We start from the raw sequence: 21350 nt of genomic DNA, 5'->3' as shown, positions 1-21350 counted from the left end.
TCACTGGCCCGTGGTGCGTTCGTGGGTGGCAGGAAGAGTGCCGTGTAACCCTGATTTGATTCCTCCAGCCTCAAGCTGATTCCCGAACTCCCCAGCGATGCAGATGACCGGCACATCATACGGGATATGTTGTTTCCCGTTGGTGTGCGGGGACATGGCAGTGTCATTCAAAGCGGTGGCAGTGACAGCGACGGTCTTCCCACCTTCAGCATTGCCTACATACGATCATACGGAGTACTGACGCTGAAGATGGCCAAGGCCAATGTGGACGCAGGCTGTCCCCGATGCGGGCCTCCACCCGACCTAGTCCAAGCTTGGCGTTCGAGAAGGCGTCGGATTTTGCTTTTTTGCGAGGGGACTTTTCTTCGAGGTGTATTTTTATCAAATTGGCCATGTGAATGTCCGAAATGCTTGACCACAGGAGACAGCGACCCTAAATTAGGGATCCGTTCATATCACCGGCCTCAACTGATCCTCCGTCTTCCTGAGACGGGGATAATCGGCTGAGGCTCAAGTGGAGTAGGGTCGATTTTAAAACTAGGAGAGGCGATGGAATATTGGAATCACAGAGAAAGCCCAGCACACGAGGTCCGCAGAGTGCCTGCACAAACTCTCACACTCACACTCACCGATGAAAAGATGGTGGGTGGGTGTCATTTGCTGGCTTCCAGAAGCAGACTAGTACCTAGCATGTACTCCGGGAGGGGAAACCATAAGCAGAGCCATTCACAATCCAGTTGCGAATGTTGGATTGGTTAGTCCAATCAGGCAGTAAGCATTTCTACCTACTATCCATCGAGACTGAGCCTGAGTCTGCTCAGCCGGGGATTTGAGGAACTCTCGAAACTTAGGGCTAAACCAGCCGGTGCATAGATCCAGCTCCCCCCCCCCCTTTTCTCGGTCTTCTCTTTTTCTCTTTTGAATTAATCCCTTTTTTGGGATGTAATTTTCGGGGGGGGCCGAGAGAAACGGTGTCATTCCAGACTCTCCGCTTATTGGTGCTAGGGTCGTGATCGATGCAGGGTGCATGGGTTGTCGCGTCAAGCCGTACCCGCACCGGGTCCCACCCTTTCAGCTGTCCTCGTTAAGATCGTCCCCCAACTCAGGAAATGATGGAGGAGCCAGGCCATGGTGCCATATCCACTTCGATCTACTAGCATGAATGCAAAGACCACCCATCTAGACTGCATCGAGTATAAGGTGTCCCTCCGGCACAAGTCTCCGCGCTCTCTCTCGAATCACTGGCCACGCGGGTTTGACCATTTTCACGCAAGGAGCATATTCATTTGCCGCTGACGGCATGCGAGCAGCCTGCCGTCGTACCGTTCCAGAAAGGTTTCACGGTTGGAACCGTGATCTGGTGGTGGAGAAGGAAAAGAAGGTCGTGGTCGTGGAAGCGACCTCTCTCCAACCCCTGGGCGGATCAAGTCAAGATTCTCTCGATTTGCTCTGCTAAGAGTGCCACTTCCGCCCCGGATCGACTAGGGAGGTCGCTTGAGCACGCAAGTCTAGGATTGGGCATTAGTCGGGCTTGCTTCCCGCTGACTAGTTCTGCGACTTTGCTGCGACTTTTGCTGCTGCTGGCTCCTGCTAAATTCTGCCACGGCCGAAAGAATCAAAGTCAAATCCACGAAATGCCTCAACTCCTAGACTCAAAATCGCCTTACCCCCGATGTCGATCCGACCTCGGGATACGTCATGCGTAACAAACAAAGAAAAAGGCCGGTGCGCCGCCGTTTGAATATGGACCTCACTCCTTAGCCCGTCTTAGTGTCATCTAGGGCCTGCTGGTCGCCGAGCTCTGGTCCCCGTGGCTGAACTGCGCAGGCTGCGTCTGCATAGCAAATTCATCATTAATCGACATCGGAACCGGCGGAGATTAGAGATTGGAGACGACAGAGTGCCTTTTACCTTACCCTCCCCAAAGTTTTCCCCTTCTGCTTCGCGCTGCCATACCATAGGTATCCTCGACGCCACACTTTAGATAGTCATTCTAGTCACTCCAGATGGGGTACCGTCGGAGAAAACCTGTCTCTTGTGGTAGATGTATCGGGGCGCCGTGCTCCGTGTTGTTTTGGTTCGGCTCTTGGGCCCTTTGGGCTTGCTGCTGCACATCTAGTTCCCAGCGGGCCACGTTGGGAACTGAGGGCCGGGGTTCCCGCCCTTGCTGGGTGCAGATCGCGCTTGGAGGTGTCGATGCTGGTGCTGGGGAAGAACGGGAACTACGCACATACTCATACTACTTGAGTTATTGATCTTCACCTCAACCACAGTTCGCCTCTGCTCTTCCGTAGGTAGTAGTATACCCATTTAGCCTGTCTACTCCATCCTGTGCTGGATAATCCAGGCAGTCACGCCCGTGGAGTCGGCAATCGGCAAAGCTGGTCGCATCGTGCGGTCAGTCAATGCGGAGTCTCGCTAATCGCTCTAACGTGGGTCAAGGAGTCCTAGGCGCTAGCTTGAGGAGATTACCAGAACCACCACCTGGCGTCAGTGTCGCGTCATAGATGTATAGCCGTTTCTATTATACTAGCATGATCGACTATGTCTGCCTGGTGAATTTCGATCCCAGTGACGGTGCTATAATATACTACATTATAGTAAGGGGAATATCGGAGGATACCTTTCGGATCTAGTGTAGACACGGTTCGGAGGGGTGATGGACCATGGGTTTAGACAACATTGCTAGGAATGGGACAATTGATGTCAATCTAATCCCTTGAATGTCGGTCTCGTTAAGATCGACATCGTCCACCCAGCGCTGTCTTTCGTATTCGGAGGATGGCTATATCCTCGAGATCTCCACCTGAGTACGGATAAACCCATATCACGCCCGCATTCGCACGCGCATCAACTCGAAATAAAGTTGTCGTACCCTTGTCGCTGAGCACGGAAATATCATCTACCCCCGGGAGGATCTGCCCCGGGAAAAAAACGCCAACGGCCGAGCGATTTTTAGGGTTTGGATGGGCACGGAGGATGGACCACGCGGGGGGCCAGGGGAATCCTTGGCTGGCGACCTCATTGGATCACCACCAAATACCATTCTCCGCGGTCCGGATTGTCCTAGTACGCAGAGAGCAGTTCCGGCAGCCCTCGGAGAGCCAAAGACTGAAGGGATTGTGCCGGTTTCTGGCAGGCTAATTATTAGTTCGAGGTCCAGCCCGAGCCTTTCCTCCATCACACTCAGGACACTGCAGCTTGAAAGGCGAGCCTAAACTGGAGTGGGTAAGTAGTATTTACTCGTACGGAGTACTCGTACGAAATAGCGATTTCTTTGTTTGCTTTTTATTTTTACTTTTTTTTCCTGTCCCCCTTTCCTCTGACCATCGGGCGGCTCTTCCCGAATGAACACGCAATACAACAAGAATAGCCCCCGTTGGCTCTCTTTCTCATCTTTCAGGCTTGTCTCGCTTCAGCCCAGATTCGCATGTGTTTCCATCTCCCGATCATCCACCAGAGGACCGAAATTCTCGCGAAATCGGGTCCTTCCATGCGGCCCCACCATCCGGACCCGAAAATGGCCCACGAGCTCGACGGCGTGAGTACCGAGACGCGATTGAATCTAGCAGAGTAGCGGAACCCCATATATCCACCTTGAGCGTCGAATGTTGGCACATCACGAGAGTTGGAGGATGTTGATTGGGCAAGATATAATAACCAAAATGATAGTCATGAGAAACACGATGACCTCGCCAGACCGCAAGAATTTACATTTACACCGATACTTCTCAACCCGCCGAGTTTGTGAGCCATCGTTCCCGCGGGCGTTAACCTGCAGCACGCAGCAGTAGCGTGTCGCGTGGCCCTCGCGAGATGTTTCAGAATCTCGCCGCAGCACGATGCATATGCGTGCTAGTGGGGCGCAAAGGGGAAGCTCGAGCGGTCGATCGTGAAGCGAATCGAATTGATTCGAATCCACCTTCCCTCCCCCCCCACCCTCCTACACTTATCACTTGTAGGGCTTGAGCACAAAAGCACAAAGCACTCTCCACTTCGAACCAAACTAACTACTGTAGCGTCGAGCACTCCGTTGCTCCGCGGTCCTGCCGAGGTAGGCAGTTGTAGACCGTATACTCTACTTGTGTTATGCTGTGCGTACAGAACGAAAGGTCAGTGGGGATTACTAGAGATCTGCGAGTCTCGCCAGGTCGAACACTGGCGCGGAACAAATTCCGGTGGGACATCGTGTGGTTTTTTCTGGATAAAGTCAAAATAGATTATGCTCGTTGTTTTACCTCTTCTAAGGCTCTTTCAACTAGCGTCGGCAGATACTTGCCCATGACAACATGACAACAACGACTGACCTTACCCGACCTATCCCAGGACAGAGGACGTAGGGGCGGAGAGTGTATGAGTAATCTCAGCTCAATCAATCAACCCATGCATCCGATGTATCCAGCCGTCGATCGTAGACAAGTTTGGTCTCAAGGCAATCAAAGAATCAAACTGGGGAACTCGAACTTAACTCCCATCACACTGGTCGCCACTGTATAACACAGGGTACTAAGGCCAGCAAGACAACCAATAACAGGTTTAGAAACCGGCAGTCTTTGTCCTCGTGCCGATCCGGACGAATTCCTTCCCCAACTCGCACCAGTCAGGGCCGCACAGGTGATAGAACTTGCATCGATCTCTCCCAGCGCTACGCGACCCGTACCATAGCTTCGGATAGGTGCCTACATCATCCGTCTCCATCCTCCATCCTGACTCGCCATTCCCCGGACATCCCACCCAAAGAGGAGAAAATATAGTAAATCTATTTAGCCTTGGCACGACCATTCTTTCTTCCCCTTCCCCCTCTACCCTCCGAATCCCTCAAAAAACAAGCCTCTGAGCTCAGATTGATCTCATCTACCCCCCCCATGAGACCTCCAACCACCCCCGCCCGAACGGCCCACTTGCCCCAAACGTCAATCCTTCCGCCAATACTTGTAGAGTATCAGCGCTAAGAGCATAACCGTTATTGCGCAATGACCATTTGACTAGCCACAGCACGCCTGGGTATCTACGTCAGATGGGATTGGTATAACAAAGTGACAGGTTCTGTCCATCTGCTCGACCAAGCGGATGTGGAGGTTGGAAGACGTCCGGAGTACGATAATGCTCATCGGGTGTGTGGCCTGTTCACGGGCGTGACTCGTAATGATGCACGCGATTTGTTTATAGCCGGGGCTCTGTGTTTCCCTCCCTTGGAAACTACATACGTATTCCCTAGTCTTGGCATGCGGCTTGGCCAGGTGATTGGATGGTCGTTACGGAGTATGGATTACACAAGTACTGTATGTATGCTAGTGATGGGTGCTTTTGAGTGCATTCAACTCCGTGTGCATCAACTCCGTCTGCACCTGAGCACAAACGAAGTATGTGGTGAGAGATTTTGTACACTGCAACGAGATGATACCTAGGTACTGTCACTAACCATACTTTGATATATTGAGTATACCTATACAACTTTTAATTTTGACTAGGTAGGTCTTGTATATGGTTTGATTCTTGTCTTAGATTGAGGTATTTCTCCCAGAAGATCTAGATCCAGGTGAAATAATTTCATTACTTTAGCTTGGTGGATCCATCTTGCATGTGCGAAGGACTTACAAAGTTGTAATGCGCGAACAGAGTACATACATCCTTCGAACATAGAATTTCCATCCTTATCTCCTCTATCTCTTTTCGGTCCGTTCGCAAGATCCTACTGTATGTATGTATACTCCGTACTTAATTTCGAAGCTGGAAAAGCGCTCATCCGCAGGATTTAGTATCCCTACCAATGAAAAGCAAAAAAAACAAGAATTAGGAAGCCTGAAGGAATCAAAAACAGGTCTCAAATGCGGGGGCGGCTTTCCTCCCGTCCACTTTTCAATTTCTCTCTTTGTTCTATGGACGGGTAGCATTGAGTTTTGTTCGTCTATTTCGAGTTCCTTTCACTGTTTTAAGTAATTGATGTACTCAATTCTCGGCTGCTCCACTCAATTTACGAAGATCATTCGACCAACTTGATTTTCTTTGTTTGACGCCCCCCCCTCCCCCTTCCCCCTTCTTCCCTTAGAAATGATACCATCGAAGGATCCCGATCTCTCTGGCTTAATCCCTGTCTTCTCACTGGCCACGTAAATCCTACCACGTCCGGCAATGCGGGGAATCCCGCTGCGAATCTTGGATACGCGTGGGTCTGTTCACACAAGAAAGGAGAAAGGCAGACTGCTACGGAGTACTCCGTACATGACTGAGGGTTAGTGGACGGCGCATGTTACAGGGTTGGACTGGGAGAAAGTGGACTCGATTAAAGTACTCCGTACGGAACGGGCTGATCTGCACCAGCCGAGCGAGACATGGGGGCGATAAGTCTAAAACGCATCTTCTCGCGGGTAAATTGAACCAGGGGCTAGGCTGGCTGTAATGTGTGTGCTCGGCTCCGCGGAGGTCGAGGTCGAGGTCGAGGTCGAGGACGAGAAAGAAGACTGAGAAGGACGGGGTTCCCTTCACCCGGCTGTTTTAGGAGATTGGACTTGGCCTTGACAAATAAAAGGAAACGAAACGAAATGAGGTCGGAAACCGTTATCTCCGTTGGCCCCTGCTCATCTCTGTCACCCATTGCTTCAGCTACGGAGGTTAGTCAAGGCGTTGCTCAATTCTTGGGCCCGGTGAGTGACAGGATGGTTACATTTTCAGCACGCAAAGATACAAAATACGCCGTACATCTCAGCTCATCTCTGCCCCTCTTCTTCCCTAGCGAATGATCAAAGGAGATAGGGTTGAAGAGATGGAGTCGTGATGGGGTAATGGGTGAACCCGGGCAAACACTGCGTCATTGGGGGGCTTGCGAGGAGCTACTTCTTTTGAATCACACTCCTCCCCCTCCAGCGAATTGGAAGGCTGTGGCTGCCGAATACCGCATGAAATAAATATTGGATTTAACTTTCGTCGCCCCCAAGATCGAGACAGAGAAAATGTTTGCTACTTGAATTGCTGCATTGTACTGATTGTGGCGCTGATGGATGGATCGAGATGAACCTCGTGCAAGTCCCTGACCAGTTTTTTTTTTCTTTTTTTCATTCTCACTTTCTTTTCCATCTTCGCTGTGCGTCAATCGGTCATTTGATTCCATCATATCCTAGAATCCTCGGGGTACAGTAACTGTTGCCTTTCCTGTGTTGTTTTGACTAGATTTACCTTTAATGTTTTACATTGAATGTACTACATGCCCACGACAGGTGTGCTTTGTACTTCGCTATTTGGGGGGGGAAGGCAGCAATCTAATATCCAAGAGACGTACATATTACGCTGTAGCTGGAGAGAAATGAGCTCCAGTCCTCTTGTCAAACCGATCAACTCAATCTCCGTACTCTGTACTGTACCTATGGAAGGCCCCGAGGCAAGACAGTCTTAGACGCCGCGATTATCTCCGAACGAAAAAGAAAACATATGCGGCATGTTGACTGCTTTCCATGTACGTCGTCGATGCAATTCGCATGCGCAGAACTGGACCATCATCATACATACATCATCGCGTGAGTACGTACGTACATATAGTACGAATGTAGGTACAGTAGCGGAGCTGTGCCCGATATGTGTACTTAAGTACTCATCTTCTGTATGGAGATGCTGCACAGCAATACAGGCAGGGTAGGAGGTACTTATGCACGTACATACTAAATATGTACGTGAGCAAATACCACCCATTTTGCTAGTGTTCAGAGGCCGTCAAGTCTGAATATTGAATAGAGTGATGTGGTACTTTGTTTTCTTTTTCTGCGGTCGTTTTGGCTGGGAGGTCTGTATTTTGTTGCTTTTTTTTTCGTTGCAGACTTTACCTAGAGTACTCCGTACTCCGCAGGGCTGGTTCGACATGTACGACATGCGGTATATTGATCACTTACTGCACCTGTACAGAGTGTCGATAATCTGGATAGGTAAGAAAAACGGAGAGAAAGGAGAAAATAGGGGTTAGATGACTTCATGCGGTTACTACAGGTGCAGATGGCTCGACTTGATTTGATTTACTTAGGCTGATGGTAGCACAAGAGCTGAAGTGACAGCTCGAGAAACCTTTTATTTCCAAGTTGTTCTCCTGCTGTGGTCCTGGCGAGGCGTCCAAGAGTAATTTCTACGTTCTGCTTATTTTCATGGCGACTTTCAGAAAGGAATTATAGTGACTCAGGTCGAGGTGAGATTGAGGCCATTCTGTTTGCTGGGAAGATATTGCATTCGAGTCTGGAATTTCTCCTTCGGCCTGGAATTGAAAGTCATTTCACAAGATCCGGTTCAGGAGTACCTACTCTAAGTGTAGCTAGTAGGCCTCCCACCCGGGCAATCATTAAGAAATGCCCTTGGATTCTTTCAAACGTATTGCTGTGCGCTATATTTATGGACACCGATCGTGTTAACTCGACTTCCAGTAGCCGTGAGAGTTAGTCAAAAATGCTTCTTTTCTTCAGGCTACTCTAGGCTATGCAGGTGTAAATGCGAAACTTTCTATCATACAAGTGACGCAAGTCAACTTTGAAGGGAACACAGAACGGGAATACATAGTAAAGGGGGGAATGATCGAAACCCACCGGGGATTGGCGTGATCCTTCGACGGCGCTAAGGCCAGGCTGTAAGTATCTTCTGGGCTCGGGTAGATGAAGGTCGTGTCTCACCGTCCCCCTTGCGATGTGAGATAAGTGAGTTGAGGTGGGCAACAAGTTCCGTTTCCTCTACGCCGGCGCAGCGGAAGGGCTCATTCTCACTCTCTCGGGCTCGGGGATGTGCATTTGCGAATGCGATGGATGGGGATGTGATGGGTGGGTATGGGAAGGATGGGCATGGGAAGGATGAGGGCGCGTTGGCAGAGCGGGCCTCTGCTCTTCAACTGGGGGCGCCTCAATCTTCAACGGCTCGTCTCCTTCATCCTCATCGTCGCTAGACGATTCGGCGCCACGGTGACCGCGGCGTTGCTTCTCCTCCATTCGTCGACGCTTGTCCTCGATCTGTTCCTTATGACGGGCATCTGTTGCATACTTAGTGAGTGGCTGTTCACAAACTGGCTTCTCAAAGTTGTTGGCAGAGACTTACCTCGGATCTCCTGAGTCTTTACAGCATACATCTGGACCTCGTCCTTTGACAATACCCGCAACACAATGACATACTCCGATCGGTTTTCATACCGCTCATTTCCTGCGTCCAATGCCTCCGGGTTCACCAATCTCCGATCGATCTTTGTCCACCGCGCATCAGGCGGAATACCCTGCTTGTTGGCATCCTTCAAGGGAGCCACACCCTCTCTGATTGGGTTGGGCTCCTCGGGGAAACTCTGGCGGGGGGCCTTCAGGATACCCCTAGGTGCAGATTCTGGCTCCTTTTGTGCGGCAGGCTCGACGGTGATAGGCTTCCTCACGTCGTCTCTGCTCTGGGAGGGGGAGGGGTGGGAAGACACAATTGAGCGATGATCCTCCAGCATGCGCTGTGACCGAGAAGACCGGTGGTGGGAACGGGAACGGTCTCGAGGCTGACGCCTGGATCGCTCATCGCCGCTGCTCGTATCGGTGCTGCTGTGTCGGCGACGAGCAGTAGCAGATGGTTCATGACGGTATTTCCGAAGGTCATCATCATCTGTGTATCCCTCGGAGTCACTCTCTGAGCGACGTCCCGAGCGCCTGCGGGGCCGACTGCGGTGGTGGTCGCCCGGCTCTACATATTGTTGCTTATTTCTCTCGGGATCCGATGGAGCTGCAACATCGAGGCCTCTGGTGGTAAGGTCTCGGGATGAATGCTTGGGAGCTTCGTAGTCACGCTCCGGGTCGTGCGAGCGTCTAGGCTGATTTCTCGATCGGTGATCGTAGTCCGACAGGTCAGAGTAGCCAGCGCCCAAAGCGGCCGTTCCCAGTCCAGCTGTTGCTAGACCGGCCGTTGCCATTGCCATATCACCATTGCCGTTGTGAGGCCGCGGGGAGCGATCATCTCGAGAATGCCGGTCTTTATCGCGGTGCGACCGGCCATGATGGGAGCGACGATGGGGATCATTGTAAGACTCATAGCCGTCATCTGAATCATGAGGTCTAACGACCAACGAACGGTCATGACCACTGCCCCTAGTTCGAGATGTGTCTCGAGTCCGAGAGGTATCTCTCGTCCGGGAGGAATCTCTGTGGGGTCGTCCCTCGCGCTCAATCTTGTCAAACCCCCAGGAGGTAGGGGGAGGGCCATGTTGGCGCTCCTTGCGAGGCATATACTGCGGATGCTCCTCCATCACGTTCATACTGGAAGGCCGGTCAACGGAAGACCTAGTGGCGGGATGGCGGGGTTTGACGGGGTAGTCCCGGTCGAATTGCTCTCGCGGGGTAGTATACGAGTATGCATCATATTTATCAATGTCATCGCCCTTCTTGAGGCCATCGTATGGAGGGTATCGTCGATGTCCGGGCGGAGGGTGGACCTGCCGCGAGCCGTGAGATCGATGTCTGTCACTCTCGCGGGATTCTAAGCGACCAGTATCGCTTGCATAGTCTGTGTTACTATAGACCCGACGGTGATGACCGCCATGGTGAGAAGGCGATTGGACGAGATGGCCGGATTCCGTGAGAAGAGGACTGGCAATCCGACCTGCGGTAGCCGGACGAAGATGGGAGCCCGAGGGCACGGCAATACGCAGCGGTTGATTATGCAGGTCTGTTGCAGAAGTAGTGGTGTTGCTGCGACTGCGACTGTGCCGAGTCTGAGGCTGGCTCTGACTCGAGCTGTGAGGCTGAATAGCATACTCTGTGCGTCTCTTGGAGTGGCCAGAGTCACGGTATGTCTGGGAGGAGGTCGGCTGGATGTCGACGGTTGAGCGGTGTCTTGGCTGGTAGCGGTGGGCACCATAGCCAACATCTGAGGGGTAATAATCGTCATAATCCAAGTGGCGTCTGGGGCCTTCGTAGGGATCGTAGGAAGCAGAAGAGGGGAGCTGGACCATGCCAGTGGAAGACCGCGGGCCAGACAGATGGCCTTTTCCGCCGGTTGGTGATAGATTGCGATGATATCCCATGGCTTGGGTTTGTCGTGGGACGGGGGTGGTCCAAAAGCGTGGACGTGGGACTGGGCGCTGAAAGGCGACCGGTGGTGCCGACTGGGTCGACTTGGTCGACGCCGCTGCGATGGAGGCAGGGGGAAGAGGCTGAACGGTCGGCATTAGGACGGTTTGACTTGCAAGAAAAAAAAAAAGAGAAAAAGCAAAGCAATCATAAGTCCCGATGTAGATCCATGGAGCACTCACGGGAAAAGAGTCGATATCCTTTGAAGTATAAGTACGCCCAATGCGAGGCTTGAGCGATGGGGCCGGCAGCCGGGTGCGAGATGGAGCTACTGCCGGTACTCAGGGAGATTAGCAGGAGGCGGGATGATCAATTCGATACCGAAGGAGATGGGAGGTGGGGGGGGAAGGAGATTCGAAGAAAAGAAGAGGAAGAGTTGAAACGAGGGAAAAGGGAGTTTCGAAGAAGGGAATGACGCAAGTCAAAGTGCGGGAGCCGCCCCACTCGGGCAGAAGCAGCAGCAGCAGCAGCTACGAGTATACTATAGTATAACTAGTATACTTCACTATAGTATAGCGATGGTTATGCTATAGCTAGACATAGCATAGCTGTAGCTGTGCTATAGCTGTGATATCTAGCTCAGTCTATACTCAGTATACCTGCTGCACTCGTAAACGAGTATGCTGACCGATCCTGGTATACCTTGTACAGAGCCCCACCTGGGCGTCGGGCAGGGAAGCCCGAAGCCCCAGGGGCTGAGCAATGTTCCAGAAGGGATGATCTCGCGGTGGAGCCGAGGATCACTGTCGTCGAATGAATCATATGATCGGAAGAATAGGGATACAGTAGGAATTAGAATTGGTCATTGTTGATATGATACCCTTTATGGTAACTTGTATTGAATATTATATGGAACTTGAACTATGGAATCTATGGAACCGGGTCGATATCCGCCATGCATCCATGGAACAACTCAACCATTCTAGAAGACACCAAGTATTCCAGTATTCTCCAGTTCATGCAATGCACCTCTTCCATGGCTCCAGAACCTCCCGGATCCCACAATTCTACCCATCCCACCCATTAACCCCATTGACCAATCTCATGCCCCTCTTCCAAACCTCCAACCTTCAACCTCCCTGAAATATCTCCTAGTCCACTCCCAATGCAACCAACTTAAACCCACAGGGCCAAATTCCGTCCCCACCAGGAATAACGGAATCAACATCCGCGGACCAGACTGCCCCGATCCTATTATTCGTATTCCCATTGTGATGATCATCTTCCAATCATCCTTGACTGGAATCAATCCTTCTCTACTCTGCCTTGCTCTGGTTAGCCCCCCCGCCCCGGCACTAACCGCCCCATCTTTGGTCCATCATCGGTAGTCCAGCCTACCACAACACATTCCAAGAGACGCATGGTGCATCACCCCCGTTTTAACAACGTTTTGGCACCCTCCGGCCGTTTCAATATCACTTGTTTCTATGCCCTCACCCTCACCCTCGCCCCTCTGCCCCTTCCAGCCCCTCCAACCTCCTACCCCTCTACCCCTCTTCCCGAGGGGCCGCGCACATGCACCTCATCGACATCGATATCGATATCGCGAGGACCCGTCCGTCATAGATGTTTGATCCACACGGCACAGCGGGAGGATAACCCCGATGGACATGCATCAAACTAGACACTAGCCTGATCCACGTACCCTAGACTCGGTATCACGGATTCTGGCTTTGCCCTGGCTTAGACGGGAGCCCTCTCCTGCTGTTCCAAAGCGTGCTATTGGCTACGGCGTTCGCCGTCCTTTTTTACTTTTCACTTCTACTAGTCCCCCTCGACACCTGGGTCACGGTATAGATATACACGCTGGATTGGAAAGCTGAAGGGTAGGGCGAGTCTGCGTCTTCTCGGTTGCATCTTTCATCATAGCCCGCGCCCTGGCCCTGGCCCTGGCTCTGCTTCTCTCCCTCATCCCCTCATCCCTCCGATCCCACTCACTCTCCACTTCTACCTCGCAACTGGAGCAATGCACATGACGATCACTAACCCCAGCCCTGCCCCGATCCCCGACCTAGTCCACGCAGCCTGACGCCGGGCATCAGGCACCGCGTCTGCGCCTGCGCCTGCGCCTGCTATTGCTATCGCTGCAATAGCAGGAAATGCCGTCCCACCCGCGCGTCGGGACTCTCACTTGCGCCCCGGTTCCCGGATGCGCTGTTTACTTACCTGGGTGCGGCTATGGCTATACTAACGAGCCATGAAGCGGTGAATGAAAGGATCAAGAAATCGACCTGTCACTGATTGTCACTAGTTGGGATAGACTTCGTCATAATGCAGGTTTTGTGGATAGCGATAGCCGCTCAGCTGATTTCCTTTTTTTTGCTTCACTGTTTAAGGGCCGCCGGAGCCCTGATGCGGATTCCACCACTGCCACGCTGCGAGCGTGGAGTCTCGATATTGGTCGCGGGAGAATTCCTGGGTCTGGGGTTTTTGGATGGAGGGCTTTGGGTGCTGGCGATGATGATGGTTAGGGTGAAGCGCCCTCTTGGCTGGTTGCTACTAGTCTCCTATATATACGCCCGGCATCCATCTCTCCTTGAAGCTTTTTTTTCTCCATCATCTTCTCATTATAATAACATCCGAGTCGTTGATTCCAACTTTATCTTCGGTAGTACACTTCAGGTGACTACCAATTGTCATTTACCATCTTAAACACAACTTGAATATTCTCCACTCAACCCAACCAACATAATGGCCTACTATACTATCAACAAGTTGAAACAACGCTCCTCGCATGCGGCCAGCGACGCCGTCCCCTCGAGTTCGAGTCCCTTCGCGGAACTGGAGGGTCCCTGCAAGCCGATCATTCCTGCCATTCAAGTCTCCTCTACCCACGACAACGACTTGGAGGGGCCTACCACTGGCAGTAACCTCTGCGTTCACCGCGGCCGCCCATCCATCCTACCTGGCTTCTCCGCATTTCCAATGGCCAATGTTCCACTCCAGACAATGAGTGATGGAGTCTGGGTCTGCTGCGACTGCGGTGGCCTAGGCAATGTTCTGTCCCCGGAACGCTGTCCCCTTTGTGGCCATGGCAAATGTCTTTACTGCAACTAGACATGAATCAATTGGCTCTTTTCTATGCAGGCGCTTGGACTTGGACTTGGGTTTTGATTTGGGTTTGGGTTTGGGTTTGGGTTTGGGCACGGGCATGGGTATGGGTATAGATATGGGCATGGACAACGGCACCAACATCGGCATTGGCATTGGCATTGGTATTGGCATCGGTATGGATACCGAAATGGACACGGATAAAGGCGCAACATCATATGCTTTCCAGCTATACGGATTTGACCGTGGCTGTTGATAATGTGCATTGTGGCAGGAGCTCGACGGTATTCGGAACCAGATTCAGATTGTTTGGCGTACTCGTCCTCATATTTTTGTTTCTTGCGATGATTTCCTTTATTTCCTTGGATCGGATATCGAATATGGATTCTCTTCAAGTTTCACTCCTAACTATACGTCATTCTTTTCCTTGGGGTCACAGTGGCCCAACATTTTCTATCTCATGAAAGTCATAACACTCTTTTAACCACTCATCTCACTGATATGAATTAACTATATCTATCGCATATGCTGGACTTCTGTTCGAATGTAGCTGTTATAAAGTTCGCCATGTATGCACCTAAGCTGCATGTCTACGTGTTGCTGGTCTATAATAGACCGGTACCCCCCACTACCAGTACCTCTGCTATGAGCTCGGGGAACAAAAGTCCAAATCAGTCATACGACTTGTCGAAAATTTCATAATCTTCAGAAGGCACACTTTTCATTCCTAGATTACTACTATTAACACCTACATTTGTACGATGTTGCATATCTCTCCTACGACCTTGTTGCTTATGGTTCGCTTTTCCTCGGCAATCTCAACGTCACTCATCGGCAGTGACCATCACTGTGGGTTGATTTCATAGAGATTCTACACGTCTTCTTGTTCGTCGGGAGTTGACTCTATGCGACGACAATATTGAAGGTAAAGCACCTGGACATGGGGGAAACAATAAAGTGGCTTGTTGATAGGTAACAGATACTAGACCAAGAACCACGCCGACCAGCATAGACAAAGTTCTCGCAATCGTACTTAAACTATCTCGGAGAACAATACCCAACCTGCGATCCCAGGCCATAATCGAGGTTAATCAATGTGGAAAATTGTTCGAGCATCCTCCTAGAGGAGGTGGAAGAGCCAAGCTCGGAAAGAGAGAGAAACTGACTTCAAAAAACCCCCACGAGAAGATCTGCCGTGAGTGAAAGAATCGGGGGACCACTTTCGATGTTGGTTCATTCATTAATAGTACCACCCTTGGTCCCAACGCCCGGTGATAAACAAAATCGGAGGTCTAGATCAGTCCGAGGCTGATTTGACGTCAAAAGCTCAACCCTGAACTTGGGCAAAGTCTAGCATTCCACATCAAGCCATTCTAGAACCCCGCAGGATACATTCACAACCTTCAAGGTGGAATACTACCTATACCTACCCCACAAGGCGAAGTCAAGGAGCGGGGTGATCATTTCGCCAGCCTCACATTCCAAGGTCCGGGTTGTTCACTAGTATCATGTATCGCATGCACTGTACTCCATATACAGCTCTGCATTCTAGTTGAGTAGAGTTCTCACTTGAGCGTAAGGCTGAGAAGATCATCATGATACAGTTAGCGCTTCTGGATGGAATACAGGGTACCTGGCGGACATTTTCGGATGGAACATGCTATTAATAACGGAAACGTATCTAGATGGGAAATTGTGTCCCTGTCCCTGTCCCTGTTGGTTACACTCCCCCTGGCGCTTTTCAGCCCTACGCGTGGGGCGGCTGAACGGGTGGAGATTTCCACATTTCTGCATGGCTTACGGCTCTACGGCCAGGGCGGGCAAAATGGTTGGAATTTCACTTTCAATTGTTTTAATTTTACATTTTTTCCAGTTTGGGGGCCCTGGAGTTTGGGGGCGGGATCCATCGGCCGTGCATACGACATGCATGACGTTAATACATAATTGGGGGATGAGGGTATGGTGATGACACTGGAAACGAAGCACGGGGTCTGGTATGTTTCTATTATGGGAAGCACGTCAAGGTCTATGTCTGTTGCTTCTGCGACTATGTATAGAATGCTGCCGTTCGAGACCATCCTCGGGCGGAGGCAGTAACCCGGCCTCCTGCTTCAATCGTGTAACCACCGGGCCTAGGGCGAAGGCGCTCTCTTGGCTGCTATGGTCGGCACACGGGCTATGTTTGAGCGGGAGAAACCAATCAATGATATTGTTGCCCATCACTTCTTGCATGTTCTTGAGGGGGCTGTCGAGACTGAACGGGTTCTCGCCAGGTTGCGTGTGGAGGATAGCAAAGACGTGACGCTCGGCAACGGCGTGCTCGGTTGTTTGTGCTTGTGCTGGGGCAGATGATTCTAGAGGGTATGTTACCATGCGAAAGGTGGGTGCCCAGGACGAATTCATGGTGAAAAGTCGAGCCAATAGATGTTCAGGGACGCGGATGGCCAATGTCCATACCACGGATCGACGGCTAAGATTCTCGATGGTTGTGAGATTGAGTGCGGCAAGTTGGAGGGAACTCAAGGTCATTCCGGCGGTAAAGAGACCGAAAAGACCACTCCTATGAAGGGTTAGAAAGAAGAAGAACATCTCGAAAAATGCATAACCACTTACAACCCGATACAAACGCACCACTGCGCGTTGACGCTGCCAGTCTTGTAGGAGTCAGTAAAGGTGATCAAGATGGGATTTATCGTAGAGTCACTCACATTGCGTTTAAGTTCAGCCGTAAAATATGCAGAAACTATGAGGACAAAGGTACAGTATGTAGCTGTATAAAAGACGAATTGGATGAAGAATTTGAAGGATGTTTCCGACACCACGCCGCCAACCCTGTGAGATAAGTCAACGAGTGAAACTTCACGTAACGGCCAAGAATGAGATGCATACCAAGGACAAAAGTGATCCATCTTGCGAACACAACGATCAAGCTCACGGCAGTGGTGCGATCGGTCGGCCTTGAATTGGCAGCAAGCGGAGCAATAAGGCGGCCGCCCATCCTCCTGGCAAACAAATACATCCTTTGTATAGAAGCTCTCCAAGCCAAATGAATCTGAATCAAAAGATGTCCCGCCAGCTTTGTTGTGAATTCCTCGCTCTAAGTCCACAGGCGCATCAACCTTCTCCGCATCGCGCGGCTTTCTTGAGCGCCGGTGCCGCCGCTGCTTTTGTGGCTTCTCCGAGTCCTCCGCTTTCTCGACCGGCACGCGATCCGCACCAAGAGGAAGGAAACCCGGGTTTTCGATGACATTATACAGTAGGCGAAGGTATGTCGCAATGAGGAGGATTAAGAGGAGGTAAAATATAACCAGGATGGCAGCGCCTGCGCCGACACGAGGAGTGCGATTATAGGAGGGTAACGGATGAAGGAGATAATCAACTAGTAGCGGGCGGGTTAGCTAGGCTAGGCCAGTGAAATAGAGTAACCTGGGGGAATCCTCGTTACGCAGGGTGGTAGTCCAGGCAGATAAAATACTCACTGCATAAAGGTTTTGTGATGGCGTAGCTGGCGTAGACGACGATGCCGAGTAACACGGGCGGGATGATTCTCGAGACCACCAGGTTGGCGCGTTTTTGCGCGTCCGGGCCGGCCATCGAAAAGTTCTGCCTCGAGCGGGTCACGTCATAAGATACATGGACGGGGTTGAGTATGAGAGTGTGAACACGCGGGGGGAGGGGGGAAAGAGAGGAATGAAAGGTGAAAGGTCGGCAGCGAGGCGGGAAGAGTTGCGCCCAGCACTGGCAGTTCACGATGTTTTCAGGGAAGCCGCGGCCCCAACTGACGTAATACACTACACGTTCCTGCCATGCCATACTCAGGCACACACCAGTTACTACAGATGTATTGTTATTATAGTCATATAGTTATAGCTACAGTGATACACTACCCTTACTGGCAGTCAAGTCCGTTGCCTGGTTGACATCTCCCTGCGACTACACAGATTATCCAGCCATTGACAAACAATGGCTTAGCAATGGATGAATGACTTGGAAATCAACAGAAGGTTGCACAGCAGGGAGAGCCCGTAAAAGGATGAAAGGAAATGGATATTAAACAAATAATATTAATATTAATATTATTAATTAATTAAAAGAAGAAACAGAAGGAAGAAAGAAAGAAAGAAAACCATCCCCATTCATGCCATCACCATCACTATCACCAAGCTGAATCGATGACTTAGGCAGCAGGGGCTTAGCCGCGACACATGACGAGAAATGACTCTTTCCTTCGACTCATCGCGACCAGAAACCGTTGCCTGCAATCCAGATCCCCAAGGCGCCGGGCAAGGCACGGGACGATGGAGCAAGCAGCACACAGCAAGCAGCAAAGTCAAGCAAAGCCGGGGAAAATGAGCCATACCCGGGCCATCATTGACCGAATCTGAAGTTTGAGGTGACCGCTCAACTGAGCACAGCCGGGGCGTTACTTACCAGCATTACCCGCGTCAGAACGTCAGAACGCCCTTTGGAAGACGGTGTACGGCACGCAGGGTTGTGCAGCCTTGTCTAGCTTGGCTCGCCCAGTGGAGCCCCCAAATCCATTGACTCAATCGACAAAACGAACACTGTACTCCGTACTCTGTACAGTACACTCTTTCTGCATTGTGGATTGCTCATTGCCCATTGGTGCAGTGGGGATCGCTGGGCTAACCCACCTAGGCGAAGCGGCCCTCACCCAGGCACCGAGGCGACAAGCCACTCCTCTAGACCCTCCCCCAGGTAATGGGCAATGGGCAATGGGCAATGGGCGATGAGAATTGTGGATTCTCCCATTAGACTGAATACCGTTCGCCCCGTCACCCTCTTCATGGAGCCCGGGTGAACCCCATCCATTCCCGAAATGGTCTCATAGGCAGAATTATGGAGGCTTTGGCTCGGAAGCCTCTAAACCCAAACGGGCGACACATCTGCCTACCCTAGGGTACTCTTCCTTCTGCATATTTCGTCCTCAGTCATTCCTTTTCTTTAAATAACAGGTCGTGGTCTCGTGCTTTTAAATTCAATTCTTCAATCAACCTTGTCTCATCTCTTCGGAACCTGGTCTTCTCTTCAGCACACCAGAATCAATATACTTATACTCCGGTGCCAACATCAACACCAACTTGAACACCCGTGACTGCTCGCGCAACTTGAGCCTTACGCCAGCTTCCATCAATCAAGCCTACTTCCCATCGCTTTGATATCTACCACTACGCCAACCAACTTTACCAGAAAAATCATGGCCTCTCTCTGGTACTGCTGTGGCTGCAACTTCGGCCCTCACAATTCAAACCTCTACGGCGCCTGTATCAACTGCGGAGACGAACGCTGCACCTTCTGCCCTGAGGAGAAGTGCTACGACAATATGCGCTTGAGCGCCAACACTCACACCCACACCCACTGCCACGAGGCATCACCATACCCGTCTGCCGTCGCTGTCGACACCGCGCAGACCCTGTCTCTCAACACCAAGAGCACGCCCATCCCTCTACCAGACCTGCCCGGCATGCGCCCTCTATCCCGATTGCGCCAGTCAGATGCGCAGGCCTTGCCCCTTGGTGGCAGCGCAAAGGTATACAGCCATGGTAGCTTGTATATCTGCTGCCAGTGCAATGACGGTCCCAAGCTCTGGGATGTCCAGCCCCAATGTGTCTGCTGCAGCCATACTGCCTGCTCTGGCTGCACCTATGTGAAGTGAGACATTCTAGAACAACGACGACATGATGGTGAGATTCAATCCCTTTTCGACACACAGTTACACAAGTCGCATTGCTAACGAGGTTCTTTTACAGTGTATCCGACAACTTGATGTGATTTCCCATTTTTATTCCATTTTGTTTCCTTTTATGATTTTCTCTTGTTCTGCAAAGCGATTCGATATCTCCGCATAGCCTGGTGCATTTTTCATTGTTTCCTTGGGACTGTACGACTCTGTTTTTGTTTCTGATGTGTTTGGCATTTATGATCTTCATTGCTGCGTTCTGCTTAGATTAGACCATCATCTATACTTCGCGGTTACCCGATTGGGTTTAGGGCGAGAGGGGCCGGCCCCTTGTCTGCCTTGCCTTACTTGCGCTAGTCTTTTTTGAGATTATCTCGGAAATATTACTGTTATTTTCGGTATCATCCATTCCTCTCTCTCTCTCCTTCCCAAGTAGTTCCCCGTGTAGTTTATTCAGTCATTCTTGGCTTAGGGTATGGACTATTCCTTTTCTCATTCGCTGATATTTTCATCTCATCTCCTCTCATCTCCTCTCAATCCACCCTCCCTCCCAGGCACCGTCTGTAGACTACTGCCGAGAATCGAGTCATCGATGATCTCCAGCCGGGGTTCCCAAAGGTTCTTTCACTCTGCATTGCAGTTGTAGCTGGCGTTCTTCAGCCGAGCCGCAGCAAAGTGAGCGTGACTTTGAGCCTCGACGCATCAACCAGGATGATCGCATCGGAATCACCAATGAACAAGCCCGCGGCACCGAAAAGTGGATTCTCTGCCTGAACACCCTAGGCATCGTCTTAGCTGCCTAGGGCACTCGCAAGGCACTAGCTAGCCCGGGGCGTCTGCAACTGCTAAATGCCCCTCCTCGGTTTCGTACCTGGGCTTGGATTGGGCTTGGGCTATGGCTTGGCTCTGCGCTTGCGCCTGCGCCTGCGCCCACAACCCACAACCCACTTGAGCCCCGGTGGAAGGTCAAAGCCTGATGTTCCTGTTCACGACCGATCGACATGGCCATCACCGCCGTTTAGTCTGGCTTTCCACAGCAATCAGCCCTATCGCCTGCGTAAAGAAGCGGTGCATACATGCATTCCTAACCCATCCATCCCAGCTTGAACCCTTGAGGTCCAGACCCAAACCCAAACCCTAACCACAACCCCCATTTTGCATCACATCTACTTCTGCCCCCAACCCTCCACCCTCCTCCACCTCACTCCACTACGGTCCAACTGCCCCCTTCGTCATTTTACAAGAGGCTGTGCTAAGGAAATACAATAGTCTAGTCCGTTTTACGCCCCAAGCCAGCGCCAGCACTAAACACCCCCTGCTAAGATCAGGGCGGTTGTTCGGGAGCCCAGCTATGTGGTCCGCGGAGACATGGGCCATCCTCATCCCCATCCACAAGGCCAAGAGTTCTGATCTCCACCGTAGCGCCTCTCCGACCCAGTGACGTCGCGCCCAATTCTTGTTTTCATTTGTCCTTTCTTTTCTACGTACTTGGCTTGTCCCGCTTTAGCTTGATTCTCTCCGGACAATTTTCTCGGGCGCGACTG

General features: G+C 51.3%; 5 protein-coding genes across 5 annotated transcripts; 2 read left to right on the top strand and 3 right to left on the bottom strand.

The window, feature by feature from the left end:
- Window positions 1-394, bottom strand: N7481_013040 (uncharacterized protein; the record flags this gene model as incomplete). Its single annotated transcript, XM_057272259.1, is given in 2 exon segments — window positions 1-215; window positions 232-394. The coding sequence occupies 2 exon segments, from the start codon at window positions 392-394 to the stop codon at window positions 1-3; spliced, it is 378 nt and encodes a 125-aa protein (XP_057116447.1).
- Window positions 395-8699: 8305 nt separating this feature from the next.
- Window positions 8700-11152, bottom strand: N7481_013039 (uncharacterized protein; the record flags this gene model as incomplete). Its single annotated transcript, XM_057272258.1, has 2 exons — window positions 8700-8992; window positions 9058-11152. 2 exons carry the CDS (start codon window positions 11150-11152, stop codon window positions 8700-8702), a joined length of 2388 nt encoding a protein of 795 aa, XP_057116446.1.
- Window positions 11153-13745: 2593 nt separating this feature from the next.
- On the top strand, window positions 13746-14111 carry N7481_013038 (uncharacterized protein; the record flags this gene model as incomplete). Its single annotated transcript, XM_057272257.1, has 1 exon — window positions 13746-14111. The coding sequence occupies one exon, from the start codon at window positions 13746-13748 to the stop codon at window positions 14109-14111; it is 366 nt and encodes a 121-aa protein (XP_057116445.1).
- Window positions 14112-16124: 2013 nt separating this feature from the next.
- Window positions 16125-17699, bottom strand: N7481_013037 (DHHC family palmitoyltransferase; the record flags this gene model as incomplete). The annotated part of the gene is made up of 4 exons (XM_057272256.1): window positions 16125-16665; window positions 16719-16937; window positions 16995-17484; window positions 17585-17699. 4 exons carry the CDS (start codon window positions 17697-17699, stop codon window positions 16125-16127), a joined length of 1365 nt encoding a protein of 454 aa, XP_057116444.1.
- A 1624-nt stretch (window positions 17700-19323) lies between these two features.
- On the top strand, window positions 19324-19782 carry N7481_013036 (uncharacterized protein; the record flags this gene model as incomplete). The annotated part of the gene is made up of 1 exon (XM_057272255.1): window positions 19324-19782. The coding sequence occupies one exon, from the start codon at window positions 19324-19326 to the stop codon at window positions 19780-19782; it is 459 nt and encodes a 152-aa protein (XP_057116443.1).
- Between the last annotated feature and the right edge of the window lie 1568 nt (window positions 19783-21350).

Source organism: Penicillium waksmanii, assembly GCF_028829765.1.
Source record: "Penicillium waksmanii strain IBT 27052 chromosome Unknown utg000010l:1.0-3698451.0:1.0-3701458.0, whole genome shotgun sequence".
Classification (NCBI taxonomy): domain Eukaryota; kingdom Fungi; phylum Ascomycota; class Eurotiomycetes; order Eurotiales; family Aspergillaceae; genus Penicillium; species Penicillium waksmanii.
Note: the sequence above shows the minus strand (reverse complement) of the source record. Positions and strands in the feature narration are given on the sequence as shown.